Source organism: Macaca fascicularis, chromosome 1 (genome assembly GCF_037993035.2).
Source record: "Macaca fascicularis isolate 582-1 chromosome 1, T2T-MFA8v1.1".
NCBI classification, from domain to species: Eukaryota; Metazoa; Chordata; class Mammalia; order Primates; family Cercopithecidae; genus Macaca; species Macaca fascicularis.
In genome coordinates this window covers 124,944,961-124,959,423 of record NC_088375.1, presented here as the reverse complement: position 1 = coordinate 124,959,423, position 14,463 = coordinate 124,944,961, and the positions used below count along the sequence as shown (strand labels likewise).

Here is a 14,463-nt window from a genome sequence, read left to right as displayed (position 1 = left end):
CAAGGGCTAGAAGGGCATTCAGACAGGAACAAAGCCATGAAAACAAATATGGAGAAGCAAAAACCACATGGGGAGCTGGAGGGACTGGTTAGAAGGTCACTTTAACTGGAACAGAGCGTTAACATAGGCCAGGAAGTGGTGAAATAGTAGGTTAAATAAATATGCACACAGGCCGGGTGTGTTGGCTCACACCTATAATCCTACCACTTTGGAAGGCCCAGGCAGAAGAATCATTTGAGCCCAGCAATTTGAGAACAGCCTAGGCAGCATAGTAAGACCTCATCTCTACTTGTTAATAATTGTTAAAAGTTTAAAAAAGCAATATGCACATAAGAAAAAATAATTCCATCAACATTCTAGTCCGCTATTCTTTCAAGTTCCTGAGAAGTACCTATCACATTCACCAATATTTCTTGAAACCACAGAGGTCAGTCAGTAAAGCACAAAGCTAACAGTAGCTGCTCAGTTAAAAGGGTGAAATATGCAAGGTGCTATTTCAGAGCTATCAACTTAAACCACAGTCATTAACTCTAACAAATTAAAGCTTAATGAAGGGGAAAAAATTGTTATTAAATTATAGTCTTTAAAAAATAATTTGGCCAAGTGCAGTGGTTCATACCTGTAATCCCAGCACTTTGGGAGGCTGAGGCAGGCAGATCGCCTGAGGTCAGGAGATTAAGACCAACCTGGCCAACATGGTGAAACCCCATCTCTACTAAAAATACAAAAATTAGCCAGGTATGGTAGTGCACACCTGTAGTCCCAGCTACTTTGAAGGCTGAGGCAGGAGGATCACTTGAACCCAGGAGGTAGAGGTTGCAGTGAGCTGAGATCATACCACTGTACTCCATCCAGCCAGGGCAACAGTGAGACTCAGTCTCAAAAAATAAATAAATAAAAATAAATAATTTTAAGTTATTTAAACCTATTTACGAGCCAGGCACAGGGATATGTGCCTGTAGTCCTAGCTAACGCAAAGGCTGAGGCAGGAGGATCACTTGAGCCCAGGAATTCAAGGTTATAACAAGCCATGATTACACCCCTGCATTCCAGTCTCGGTGACACAGTAAAGACCATGTCTTTTAAATTTTTAAATTTTGTTTTAAAACATAACAAAAACTATTTAACCATATATGCTTGAAGCTATTATAACCAGATGACCAGGTATCTGATTATTGTTTTCTGGTTATTAATCTGATTATTTTCTTCTCCATCTCCCATAGCTTCAAGAAAGGCATTTTGGGCTGGGTGCAGTGGGTCACGCCTGTAATCCCAGCACTTTGGGAAGCCGCGGTGGGTGGATCACAAGTTTAAGACCAGCCTGGCCAAGATGGTGAAACCCCATCCCTACTAAAAATACAAAAATTAGCCAGGTGTGGTGGCAGACACCTGTAATCCCAGTTACTTGGGGGGCTGAGGCAGAGAATTGCTTGAGCCCAGGAGGTGGAGGTTGCAGTGAGCTGAGATCACATCACTGCACTCCAGGCTGGGCAACAGAGCCAGACTCCGAAGATGGAAGGAAGGAAAGGAAGGAAAGGAAGGGCATTTTGAATAGATGATCTCTCCCTAACCCTACCTCCCACTCTCCTCTTTTTTATCCTGAGTCCAGTGATACAAATAGTACTTTTTTTTTTCCTTTTAGATATGGGACCTCACTATGTTGCCCAGGCTTGCGTATAGTGGTTATTCACAGATGCAATCATAGTGCCCTATAGCTTTGAACTCCTGGGCTCAAGCTATCCTCCTGCCTCAGCCTTCCAAATAGCTGGAACTCTAGGTGTGCACTACCACCTACCCCTAATAATTTTTTTTTGTTTTTTTTGGAAGACAGTATCTCGTTCTGTTGTCCTGGCTGGAATGCAGTGGCGCAATCATAGCTCACGACAGCCTCAAACTCCTTGGCTCAAGTGATCACCTCACCTCAGACTCCTGTGTGGCTAGGGCTACCGGCATATGTTACCATACCAGGCTAATTAAAAAAATTTTTTTATACAGATGGGGTCTCACTATATTGCCCAGGCTGGTTTCAAACTCATGGGCTCAAGCGATCCTCTCACCTCAGACTCCAAAAATCTTAGAATTATAGGTGTGAGCCACCCTGCTTAGCCAGAGCTAATATATCTTAGTCCAGATGTAGTTCTTGTGAGTACCTATAATTCTCTAGAAATATTAGAGATATGAAAAAAATTAAGCACATGTACAAATATTTAAGCATCTAACTGGTAATGTGTCAGAAGCTTTGTAGAGAAAATCATCACAAGAAATCCTCAACAAAAGAATATACACTAAACCCCATACCATCTCTTAATCTTCACAATGACCCTAAGAAGTAGTATTAGTACTCCCGTCTCATAGATGAAAAATCTAAAGTTCAGAGAGGTTAATTTGTCCATGGTCACCACTGAAGTTTGAATCCAGGTCTAATACCTGAGATCCTGTTCCCCCAAACCACTGCCTCAAACCATCATCAATCATATTAACAAAAGTTTGACATAATCACAAAGGCTTAAAAAAAGAAGAAAACCACTACATACATGTCTTACACTTCTGCCAATCTTGACTCACTTTAATTCTTGCCACCCCCACTTAAGCCTGTCATCCAGCTCTGCCAAGTGATAAACCAAATGCGTTTATGCCTCATCCGTCTGCTTTAATACACATGCTCTTCAGGGTTTGACTCGAGGGTTGTATTTATCAGGATCACCTGGCTGACAAGCAGGCCCTGTGGAGGCTGTGACACATCAACAGGTTTATTAAGGAATTATACTAATCATACTCATACGGTACTTCAAGGTTTCACAATATTTTAACATATATTTTCTCTTCAAAACTTCATGATAATCCTCCATTTTATGTGATGGGACACGGAGGCTTAGAAAGGCTAGTTCAGCTCTGCTGAGGGTACTATGACCTTGAGGAGAAGAGTAGAATTCACAACTATATTACTTATAACTGGGATCTCATAACTTTGCCTTATCCCTGAAGCAAATGCATTGATTTCAACACTCCTATGAAACACTTCCAAATGCAGCACCATGTTAGGACATCTATGTTTTACTCCCAGCTCTTGGCCCATAAGCAAGTCAGCCAGCCACATCAGCAAAAGGGCTCTGACCAGCTAATCAGCCCAATGATCCATGATTCAAACCGTTAAGCACATTATCAGCAAGAGTTCAATCTTATCCTTGTTCACAAATGTTGAGAAAAATCTGTTCATAGGCATCACCGACTTACAGCTCTTGGCTTCCTCATGCCTTGGCTCACATTCTTCAACCAGGTCCAGAAGTTTAGGAGTGTTTTTTGGAAACATTTAGCACTTCAAGTATAAAGGACGTTCTGCCCCGCCCTCTGTTCTGCTTTCCTCTGGAACCTTCGCATCCAAGACCAAAGCAATGGCCGGCCTTTGAAAGGGAAACTCTTCTTGGCTCCCCATTTCTACCTGTGGTTCCTCCAGCTCTAGCCTCATGTCTAGCACTATCTGTAAAAACTCTTTCATAAGTAAGTCCTTTTTGCCAAACTCCCTACCCACACCCCTCATCTTTCCAACCACCACAAAAGAGCTATTTTTTTTTTTAACTTCCCTATATGTTTTCCTGGAAACCTTAGTGATACTTCCCATCAACTACCTCACCCTAAAATAAAGTTTCTATCGACCATTCCTTGAACATATCTTGGATTTTCCTACTTCCTTGGTGTCTTTACAGATCTCCCTAAAAATCACCTCCACTTTGATTCTCTCTTCAGCCAGAGGGCTTTCCCAACACACTGCACTGCAGTGGTCAAGCCTTCTTCCAAACTCCCCCTGAGACATCTCTGAACACCTAAATCCTTAAGATAGCCCCAGTGCTTTGCTTTGTTTATGCACAGGTCTGGACTCCACTCAGTACATGGCAGGCTGCTCAGTAAGTGTCTAAATGAATGACATCTATATAGTAGTACTCTATCTTTAACTAAACACGTCGGTAAAACTTCTCATTTGACCCTCCAAACAATCCAAAGAGCTGCTGCTCTAGTTTAAAAAACAATTGTAAAGATCACAGAAGTTAAGTGATTTTCCATAATCACACAGCTATGAAGCAGCAGAGCCAGGACCCAAATCTGGGTATTGAGACATCTCTTTGAAATTTTGTATACAACATGTTTATGTTCTGAATCCTTTGTGATAAATAGCAAATACCAGATAAACATGATTTGAACTAACCTGTCTGGGAATTTTTGAAGTTAATACAAATTTTCCTTCCCAGTTCAATTTCTCCTGGTCCTTTAGAGCAATTGTACTGTGGAACGAGACTTGCAAACTGGCTTAAGTACAATATTAGAAAGTGTGTGTGTGTGTGTGTGTGTGTGTTTTAGGATATACAGGAAGAACAAAACTGTTATCAAAAGCAAACATAAGACGGATAGTATTCATAAGCCAGAGAGGGAACATACATACGTTTTCTTCTGATGAAAATAAATCAAGCCAATTAATCATATGTGAGTTTCTACAAGTGAATATATTTATGGTAAGCTGACCATCTATTTTCAAACACACAGGCAGTCAGGATGAAGAAAAAAAGCCCAGTTTTGGCAGAGTACTATAGGGAAGAGAAAAAGAAAAATGAATTTACTGCTATCTATTGGGTTTGCTTTTGGACTATTCAAGCTGGTAGCTTTTATTAGCATTAGATTTTTCAGCCAACAAGGAACAAACGATAAAATATTACCCCCAAAATAAAAGAGACAAATGTCTTTCATAACTATATGAAAAAAAGTACTCCTGCTATCTTTAAAAACACTCATATTTCACTGAAGCAAGTCCTGAAGGTGGTAGTAAACACCCCTAAATGTGAAATCCATGCTATGTTCAAGTTTGACTGGGAAGTCAAACAGCCACAGTTTGCTTCTAAATTTGGAATCAGCCAGTAAACATTTGTGATCACAACCTCTGGCCTCTCTTCTTCCATATGAATCATAGAATTTTTAAAAGAAATTTTAAGGCTAGTCCAAAACTTCTCATGTTGTAGATGAGGAATGGAGGGCCAGAGACTAAAACGCAAAACAGAAAATAAATTACATTCACAGAAAACTTCCTCAGCAGAACATGACAGGTTCTGAATGGAAGGATTTTGTTTTTACTGTGGTTTCCTGAGACTGAGATTGGGGATAGAGAAGGAAAAATAGCCTCCATCTTTCACCTAACAATTTTCATAGGTATGAGGAATCTGTCATGAACATTCATTCAACCAAACTCAAAGTTTGGTTCATTCAACTCAAATCTCAAAGCCACATATTACTAATCCAACTTCGACTGTAGTCACCACTGAAACAACAACCAAAAAACTGTCTAGAACTGACTGAAATTGATCAGCTTGTTCTTCAAGCCCCATTAATCCTCAAATTCACCTGCATACAAATCACTAAGACCACAGAGTGGGAAGAACAAGTTTTCACCAAGTTTCTAAAAACAGAAGTAAAAGATGCAATAAAAACACTGATTACAAAAGGAGAGAAGGAACTGAAACTTGTAGAAATTTACAAATGCAGTATCTAGTTCATAATATTATCAGAGTCATTGCCACAGTTTTGATTTTTCTAGAAAGCTGTATTTTTAATTACATGTCAAATGTGATGGGTTTGTCTGCCTTAATGTTAGCCCCTAATTACGTAAAACACCTGAGCCTCATTTCTGCAGCCTCAAAACACAGTTCACTTTCTGTTAAAAAAAAAAGAAAAAATGGAGGGGTAGGATTAGGTAGGAAGGAGGGAGAAAAACAAACATTACTCCCCCGTTCTGACCACTACAACTTGGTGCTAAGCACTGCCCAGCATGTGATGGTCACACAAGGGTAACAGGCCAACTGGGACAAAGTTGGGGAGCACAGACTCTGCAGTCACCCACTGAGAACCCAATGCCTGTTGACAAGAGTTGATAGGACACTGGCAGAGTGCAGAAGAAACTGTTAATAGTACCTGTGACCCTGACATGAAAGATCTGATCAAAACAGCAGGATAGAAAGCCTATTATTGTTGTTAATATCACAAAAAGAAAATAGTCATTAGAAATTGAAGAGAACATAAGCCTTCTTGCAATTATTTCCACAAGCAGACATGAGACTCAGATTTCTAATTAAAAATCACTGTGCACAGAGCCAAATATTTGAGTCAGCAGAGAACTTACCTAATTGTTAACACTGCATTCCCTTGGAGCCATCTGTCATACCTGGCTAGCTTTCTACTCTCATCCCAACCAAACTTCAGATGAAGACTAACCTTTCCCCAGATAAATTACATTTCATCAAATCTGCTGATACTTCTTACTGAAATATCCAATGCATAAGTGATTTTAACATCCCTCTAGGGGCTAAAGGTCTAACTATACATTGCATGAGAGAGGGCTCTTCGTGAGGGTTTTGCTCACTCTGCTCAACCAGGACCAAGAAGGAGACCCTACAGAGTTCCTACTCCTTGATCCAAAACTAAATGGAAGAAACAGAACTGAAGAGAATATTAAATAAGCTAGACAGCTGGGGGTGCTAGGGAAGGTAGTATGAAGAGAGGCCAAGTATTGGAATAAATCAGGCAGTTAGGAAGTTCCGGGGCATTAAAGGACTGATCTTCAGACTTCCGGGTGTTACAAAGGTCTGGTGATCCACAACAACAGGCCAAGGGCTTCAGAGGCAGCTCCCTGAAGCCTCTGACAGGCACACTCAGTCCTGTGAGCTCGGATTCAACCCTGCCAGCGCCAGCAAACAAACACACGCATTCTTCCCAGAGCTGACACCCCATACAACACGGCCTCTCTACAGGGCCTGTTTATTTAAGAAACCAGATGCTTTGATGTTGGAGTAGAAGTTGGGAAGTTATGTTTAAAGAAGTGGTTAGTGACAGGAGCAGAGGGAGGACAGAAAATAAGCAACAGTTCCTGGCTTTATTCATCGTAAGTTTTAAAAGTTTTAAGGAAATTGTCAAATGGTCTGTACACAGGAATGAGAAGGAATGAGAAGTAAGGAAATTACATCAGCCACCACCACAACTCTGGCCAAGGCATTTCATCTGTTCCTTTAAGACAGTTTCATGCCTACCCTCAAAGGGGTGCTTACAGCAGAAATGTTTTGAAGCAACCCAACGTAGCAACCAACATTAATAAAGTCTTCTAGGCCTGCTCAATTTCACGCATGTACAAAGGTTATACATGTCATGGATACTCCAAGCAGCTGAAGGAAAGAATCAGTTAAAAATGTGGCATGAAAACAGTTTTGAGTTCCAGGCAAAAGGAAGATTATTGAGACTAAAAAAAGAGCATTTATAAATGATAGCTAATTGCTGAGTGCTAATTATGTGCCAGACATTGTTCTAATGAGTTATTACATATGTATAGATTATACAACACAATGTGATATGTTGTAATACATACTATAACTCATTACAACGTAATACAATATTACATACTTATATATTAATACAAATAGATATTACACAATAAAATAATATACATATACGTATATATTATGTTTATATAATTTAACACACACTCATTTAATTCTCACAACCATCCTACAAATTAAGTGCTCTTATCTTCACTTTACAGATTAGGAACTGAGACACAGAAAACTTAAGTAACTTACCCAAGATCACACAGTGACATGGCCAGGGTTCAAATGCAGACAGTCCAGACAAGGCAGTGCTATACTGCCTTACCATGGTATGTCAAACCCTTAGAACAAAATTAGGGAGCATAATTTTTGGAATGGTATAACTATTTATCTTTCTCCTTTGCTTTCTTGTCATCCCTTTTGTTTGTTTTTTTAGTAACAGCCAATATTTTTTATTCCACTTTCCCATGAGTCTATCATAGCTAACTTGTATTATTATAACTAGAAAGGAAAATGTTTTCTCCTGCCTCAACTCCTAAAATAGAGCACTTAATCATTAGAACTTCTATGTGAAAAAATACATACTGTGTGTAATAAACCCAATACACTTTAAATATATTTTAAATTAATAGACTGAAATGATATGAGAAAAAAATCTTAGAGAGAAAAAGGGAGGCTTGAGCAAAGAGAAAAACCTGTTGGATTTCACGTACAAAGAAGCCTGAGTGGTCATCAGGATGCCGGTCTCCTAAAAACGTAATGTAAACGCACTACCGTGCTTTAGCTTTACCGTGCTTTCTTGAGAAGACAGGTTAAATGCTAATATATTCTCATAAGCCACAGAAACAGGTCTAGTAGTTTGCTATAACTTTCTGAGGCTTTTCATTCTCCAGTCTGAACGATCTTTTCTTTGTATCTTGGCACCCCCAGCACCTAGCACAGATCTAGGCATTTGGAGGGCATTCACATACACTGATGGTATGAATTACTGTGGCTTCAAACAAAACAGGACCAAGTTAAAAGAAGTAAGAGAACCATGAACTTTTGCCTTTTCTTGGGACTCAAATCCTGTCATATTATGTAGGAAAAATGATTCTACATGTACTTTCCTTCCCCAGTTGTACAAAGTATACAACATCTCTGATAAAAAGTTGTTCTGTCATGCTGATGGTTTTATTTCACATTGTTTTATAAAGGGTCCAAAAATGCTAGATCTCTTCAATACAGTTCAGGATTTTTCATGACTTCTAAAACCAAATAAATAAATAGAAGAACAGGCTACTATGTAACAATTCTTGGTTAAGGAAGTGCTACTTAACCATTTTTAAGGTAAAGGATATTAAACAAAGGCTCCACTTTTTTTTTTTTTTTTTTTAACCAGATACAAAAAGGATGAGATCTCTGAAGAAAAGACCACGGATGATTAACAAATGCAAAACTTTTTTTGTTTGTTTGAGACAGCGCCTCACTCTGTCACCCAGGCTGGAGTGCAATGGTGCGATCTCGGCTCACTGAAACCTCTGCCTCTTGGGTTCAAGTGATCCTCATGCCTCAGCCTCCAGAGTATGGAATTACAGGCGCATGCCACTGCATCTGGCTAACTTTTGTATTTTTAGTAGAGACAGGGTTTCACCATGCTGGCCAGGCTAGTCTTGAACTCCTGACCTCAAGTGATCCACGTGCCTTGGCCTCCCACAATGATGGGATTACAGGTGTGAGCCACCATGCCTAGCCAAAATAGCTATTTTAAATAAGGTCACTGAAAAAAAGACTGGGAGAGAAAAAATAAATAAATAAATAAATAAATAAATAAATAAATAATTGCAAACAGCCAAATGAAAGAAATAGAAGGAAATTCCTTTTTTGTTTTTTGAGAGAGTCTTGCTCTGTTGTCCAGGCTGGAGTGCACTGCTGCGATCTCGGCTCACTGAAAGCTCTGCCTCCTGGGTTCACGCCATTCTCCTGCCTCAGTCTCCCGAGTAGCTGGGACTACAGGCGCCCGCCACCACACCCGTCTAATGTTTTGTATTTTTAGTAGAGATGGGGTTTCAGCGTGTTAGCCAGGATGGTCTCGATCTCCTGACCTCGTGATCCGCCCGCCTCGGTCTCCCAAAGTGCTGGGATTACAGGAGTGAGCCACCGTGCCCGGCTAAAAGGAATTTTCTTTTTTTTTTTTGAGACGGAGTCTCGCTTTGTCACCCAGGCTAGAGTGCAGTGGCCAGATCTCAGCTCACTGCAAGCTCCGCCTCCCAGGTTCACGCCATTCTCCTGCCTCAGCCTCCCACTTAGCTGGGACTACAGGCGCCCGCCACCTCGCCCGGCTAGTTTTTTGTATTTTTAGTAGAGACGGCGTTTCACCGTGTTAGCCAGGATGGTCTCGATCTCCTGACCTCGTGATCCGCCCGCCTCGGCCTCCCAAAGTGCTGGGATTACAGGCGTGAGCCACCGCGCCCGGCTAAAAGGAATTTTCTTTACATATGGACTTCAAAGAATGAGTGGTTTTAGGTCTAGTCTTCCATAGATTTGACCTTAGAACCCCTCAGCCAGTTTTCTCAACCTCTTGCTTTGGAATCAATATATTACAAATGGCATATCAATTCAAACTAACCAGTAAGACTCTGACTCAAGGAATAAATCCAGGCAGGGCATAGTGGCTCACGCCTCTAATCCCAGCAGTGTGGCAGCCTAAGGTGGGCGGAGCACTTGAGCCCAGGAGTTCAAGACCAGCCTGGGGAGCATGGCAAAGCCCTGTTTCAAAAAAAAAAAAAAAAAAAAGGAAAGAAAAGAAAAGGACAATTAGCTGGGTGCATGCACCTGTAGTCCCGACTACATGGGAGGCTGAGGTGAGAGGATCACTTGAGCCCAAGAGGTCAGGGCTGCAGTGAGCTGTGATCGCACCACTGCATTCCAGCCTGGGCAACAGAGTGAGACCCTATCTCAAAAAAAAAAAAAAAAAAGGAATTATACAAAAATTAGCTAGGCATAGTGGTGCACACCTGTAGTCCCAGCTACTCAGGAGGCTAAGACCCTGTCTCCAAAAAAAAAAAAAAAAAAAAAAAAAAAAAGAAAGAAAGAAAAGAAAAAGAGGAGTAAATCTAAATCCAGGAGCAGCAGCAGATCTAAAAGTTAGGTCAACCAGCAAGAGAAGAATTTGAAATATGGAGTAAGAATGCTGTGTCCAGCTAGTGGTCCAGTATAAATTAAGCATCACTGTTGTAAAGGCTTTCTCAATCCCCCACTGTGAGAAGGAAGTCTATTTGATTTTTTTTTTTTTCTCATCAAGTAGGAAGACTTCCTAGATCTCATTCTACCCAACCTGTCCCACCCTCCAGCACTAGCTTGGCTACCTTTACACAGCTGCTGCTCGGGCTACGCAAAGCACAGTTATTCTTGAATACTTGTGTCTTGTGTCCCCAGATCAGAGAATTCTATCACAGGTGACAAGTATGGTCCAGATAATCGGGCAGTCCAAAGGGAGACTGAGGCTTGGCTGACGCTGAAATACAGTTACAAAAGGACAAGGGCAGGCACAGAACCTTGGCCATCCATCTCTGCCCCCAAGTGCAATTCATTTTCTTTGAAAGAGGAAAACAGGCAAGGGAGAAAATACATAGAATTGAAAATACATTATGCAAATGTGGCTAGCAAGGATTAAAATGTTAATTTTAGAGAAACAAGAGAAAGATGCCCAAGTTGTGCTGAAGCAAGGAACCAGGACTTTTTTAATAATTGGTTTTGTCAGTCCTGTAGTGTGCGAAGGTTGAGCTGCTTGTCCCCACGGACAGAAATCCCATAATTCTGAAAGTCTTTTTGACCAAGAGCTGGCTCAAAGCAGAATGTGTGCAATGCGTTTCTTAACTATTGAAAATGTTGTCACCGCGGGATATAGACATGCTAGTCAGAGTTCCATACTATGACAGAAGGTCAAATCTGAAGCAGTCAGAAAGATCACATAAATACTGCCATCTCATTTCCAATCTAGTCTCCTTAACTATTAAAACACGGTGACCAGACCGCTGCTTCGGGCCTCCTAAACTCCCGCCTCTCCCACCCGGAAAGTACTGACCCACGGAGGACACACCTTTGCTTCTGAGCAGCCCAACTTCTGCAAGCGCACAAGAGTTAATTACTCCTTCACCCTCCTGGGGCCTAACAGTGTTACTGGGTCCTGATTAGTTATACAGACGAAAAACGACGTTCAAAAGATTCTGACAACTTTAAAAAAAAAAAAAAAGAAAAAAAAAAGAATGCGGTGGAAGTCTAAGATTGCCTCCCCTGTGACGAAACACAGCCCCGCCGGCCGCTCCTGCCCGACTCCGCCCGCCCGCCCGCCGCAGTTTCGGGGCTGCGGCCCGGGGGGCGCGGGCGCGGCGGGGCCGGGGTCTCCTCCGGGAGTCGCGGGGAGCACGGGCCGGGAGGGGCACGCGGGCGGCACCTCGCAGCCGAGCGGCTCCCGGGCCCGGCGCCCGCTCACCTGGTGCGTGTTGTTGGCCAGCTTGGCGACGAAGTCCCGGACCCGGCCGCACTCCTCGTCCTCGCCTGGCGCGCTGCGACGCCAACGGCCGCCGCGGGGAAACGCGCCCCCGGCCGCGGCCGCCCGCAGCCCCCAGCTCACCCCGATGGGGCCAGACCAGCGCAGGAGCGGGGCAGCGGGCGGCGGCGGCGCGTCCAGCCGGTCCTGGCCAAGGGTCACCGGCGGCAGCAACTGCAGGAGGAGGAGGAGGCCGAGACCGTGGGGCCAGCGCGAGAGGCCGTCCGCAGCTCCCCGGGGCCGCTCCATCGCCGCCGAATGCCGCCGACGCCGACACCTGCCGCCCGGCGCGCCCGCCCACCCCCGTCGGCGCGCGCCACACCCCCGAGCCGAGCGCGGCGCTCCTTGGATACGCGCGGCCGGGCCTCTCCGCCCCATAGGCTGGCCGCCTGTCCCTCTTCCCCGGTCTACTCCTCATTGGCTCGCGTCGCCTCCGGCTTCGGGGGTCCTGGATTCGGATGCCAAGATGCGGGACTGATTGGCTGGAACGTGGCAGAGACTGCTGAGGTCAACCCCGCCTCGCCCGGCGTCTCCCGGGCCCGGCTTGTGGAGTTCACGTAGAAGCTTCTCCCACCTTCCCGCCGAGCCCCGGGCTCCTGGCGCCGCGACCCCTTGCCGCACCTCTAGCGCCCTCAAGTTGGGGCTGGATTACGTCCCTCCTGTTCCCCAGAGACACTCCTAAAATTCCTTCAGTGAGGCAGCGCCTGGAAAACCTACCCAGGAAATCTCTGAGCTCGCTCAGCTGGAAAAGGGGGCTCCATCATGAACAGGGGCTTCAGGTTTTTATAAACCCCGCTCACTGGAGCGCCCATTGTCTGCTAAGCAGCTGCCTTGCTGCCAAGAGGGTGAATGCGAACTGGTGTGGGCCACATCCTACGGAGACAGACATCAGGACATCCGTGACTCGGGCAAGCCTGAATAGTCTTTCCATACGTTTGGCCTCTCTCGCCTTCCTCTTCTGCGGGGAGGTAGGCCAAAGGCGGAATTACTTACAGGTTTTCCAGGACTTCGAATGTAGCTTAGGCATTAGGGGCAGGTAAAAGGGGGCAAGAGAATGACCCAATGCCTACTGTTCACATGACCATTTCCTAGATGCACATTTATTTTACCAAAGTGCCTTAACTCTGCAGTGAGAGCTTCGGACAAGTTTGGTTCCAGTAAGTGATGTCCTCTAAATTAGCACCCCGATCCACCTCTAATGAATAAAATAAAACCCCTACGCTTTTCCTTTACCGCAGAAGCTGCACATACAACTTCTACAACACGTAGCACAGGTAAAACCAGTTCTGAATCCTTAAACTTACTGACTCCATCCCTTTAGAAAGCTAGAAATTGTTCAGTAGAAAAGGTAGCAAATAGATACAAAATATGCAAATCGTTACAAAGCAAGTAAAGATTACTTTTAACTATAAACTAGCCATAAACTCAAATGAGGGTATAGTCATTGTAGAGCAAAATGATACAATGCACCCAACCCGATATTTACATTAAAATACTTCCAGTCACATTAACTTTCAAACAAAAAGACTTACGAATTTACAAATTTTCCCAAAACAACCATACTAAGACGTGAGAAGAAAAATGTTTTTGAATGCCATCTGAGCAGGATAGTAAAATCATTAGAATAGTCTTTTAAGTTCTCAGTTACTGGACTGACAAGATAAAGCTGATGAGAACTGGTGAACAATTTGTTCCTTTCCGTAACTACTATCAGATTAATTTTAAAAATAGATTATTTTAAAATCTATGCCAACTATGGGAGTAGATCACAAGACAGTCAGTTCCAGTAGCATGTGATTAGGTGGGGGGAGGAAACGGGGTTATAAAGGAATATTTCTTTGTTTGGGTGACAAAGATGAATGGTCTATTGTCTTACTGTCTGAAAAGAAAAACAACTCAATAGTGCCACCTCCTGGAGAAATTGCCAAATACACTTTTAAACGCTATTAAATTTGTTGGCAATTATCTGTACCTTCACTTTTTAGTATGTTGCTTTTAGTTATCACAGGCTTACAGTAGTTATATATTTCCTTCCTCAAACTGTATCAGCTTCCAGGACATGGTAACTTGCATATGGCACTGAGAAAATGTTTGAGTGAATACATTTACTATTTCACTTTTTAAAATTGGAAACCCTAGGAACTATATTTCATTTTTGTCTAATGAGATTTACATTAAATATAAAAGTCACACTGTCAGTTCTCCTTTGTGAAATACTGGACATAAGATTTCACCTTATTTGCAGGACTAAAATAAGTAAATGTATCTTATTACTAAAAACCATTACCTTTCTCCAGGAAACATTCTATAGCAGAAAGATAACATAAAGCAATTACACATCATGAAACCATTGCTGTTCCTAAGAAAGCTTGTTTTAATATTCTACAAAAAAATCAAAGTTCTACCTCTTTGAAGAATGCCAATTATAGAAGGTATGAAATTTATTGTTTTACCAGGTAAAATACAAATACACTGCCCAGCCAGTGGGAGGGAAAACAATTTAAGCTGAGGCCAATGGAGACAGGCTGAGCTATTCCTTAGTATTTGGGCATTTTTCCCCCTATGAAATGCATGTGA

The 14,463-nt window shown here is 42.8% G+C and overlaps 1 protein-coding gene across 4 annotated transcripts in view; it reads right to left on the bottom strand.

Moving 5' to 3' along the window:
• The window catches only part of SORT1 (sortilin 1), an 89,627-nt gene extending 77,466 nt beyond the window's left edge, over positions 1 to 12,161 (bottom strand). For 2 of the 4 annotated variants that reach the window (XM_073999923.1, XM_073999926.1), the window contains exons 1-2: positions 11,830 to 12,161; positions 11,437 to 11,570 (exon numbers count right to left, since the gene is read on the bottom strand). Coding sequence is in view for 2 of the 4 variants with exons in the window: in XM_005542475.5 (XP_005542532.4) it covers positions 11,830 to 12,135 (306 nt within the window). In the remaining 2 variants the exon portion in view is untranslated. The remainder of the gene's footprint in view (positions 1 to 11,436; positions 11,571 to 11,829) is intronic. The other 2 variants (XM_005542475.5, XM_015431685.4) reach the window with 1 other exon arrangement.
• Between the last annotated feature and the right edge of the window lie 2,302 nt (positions 12,162 to 14,463).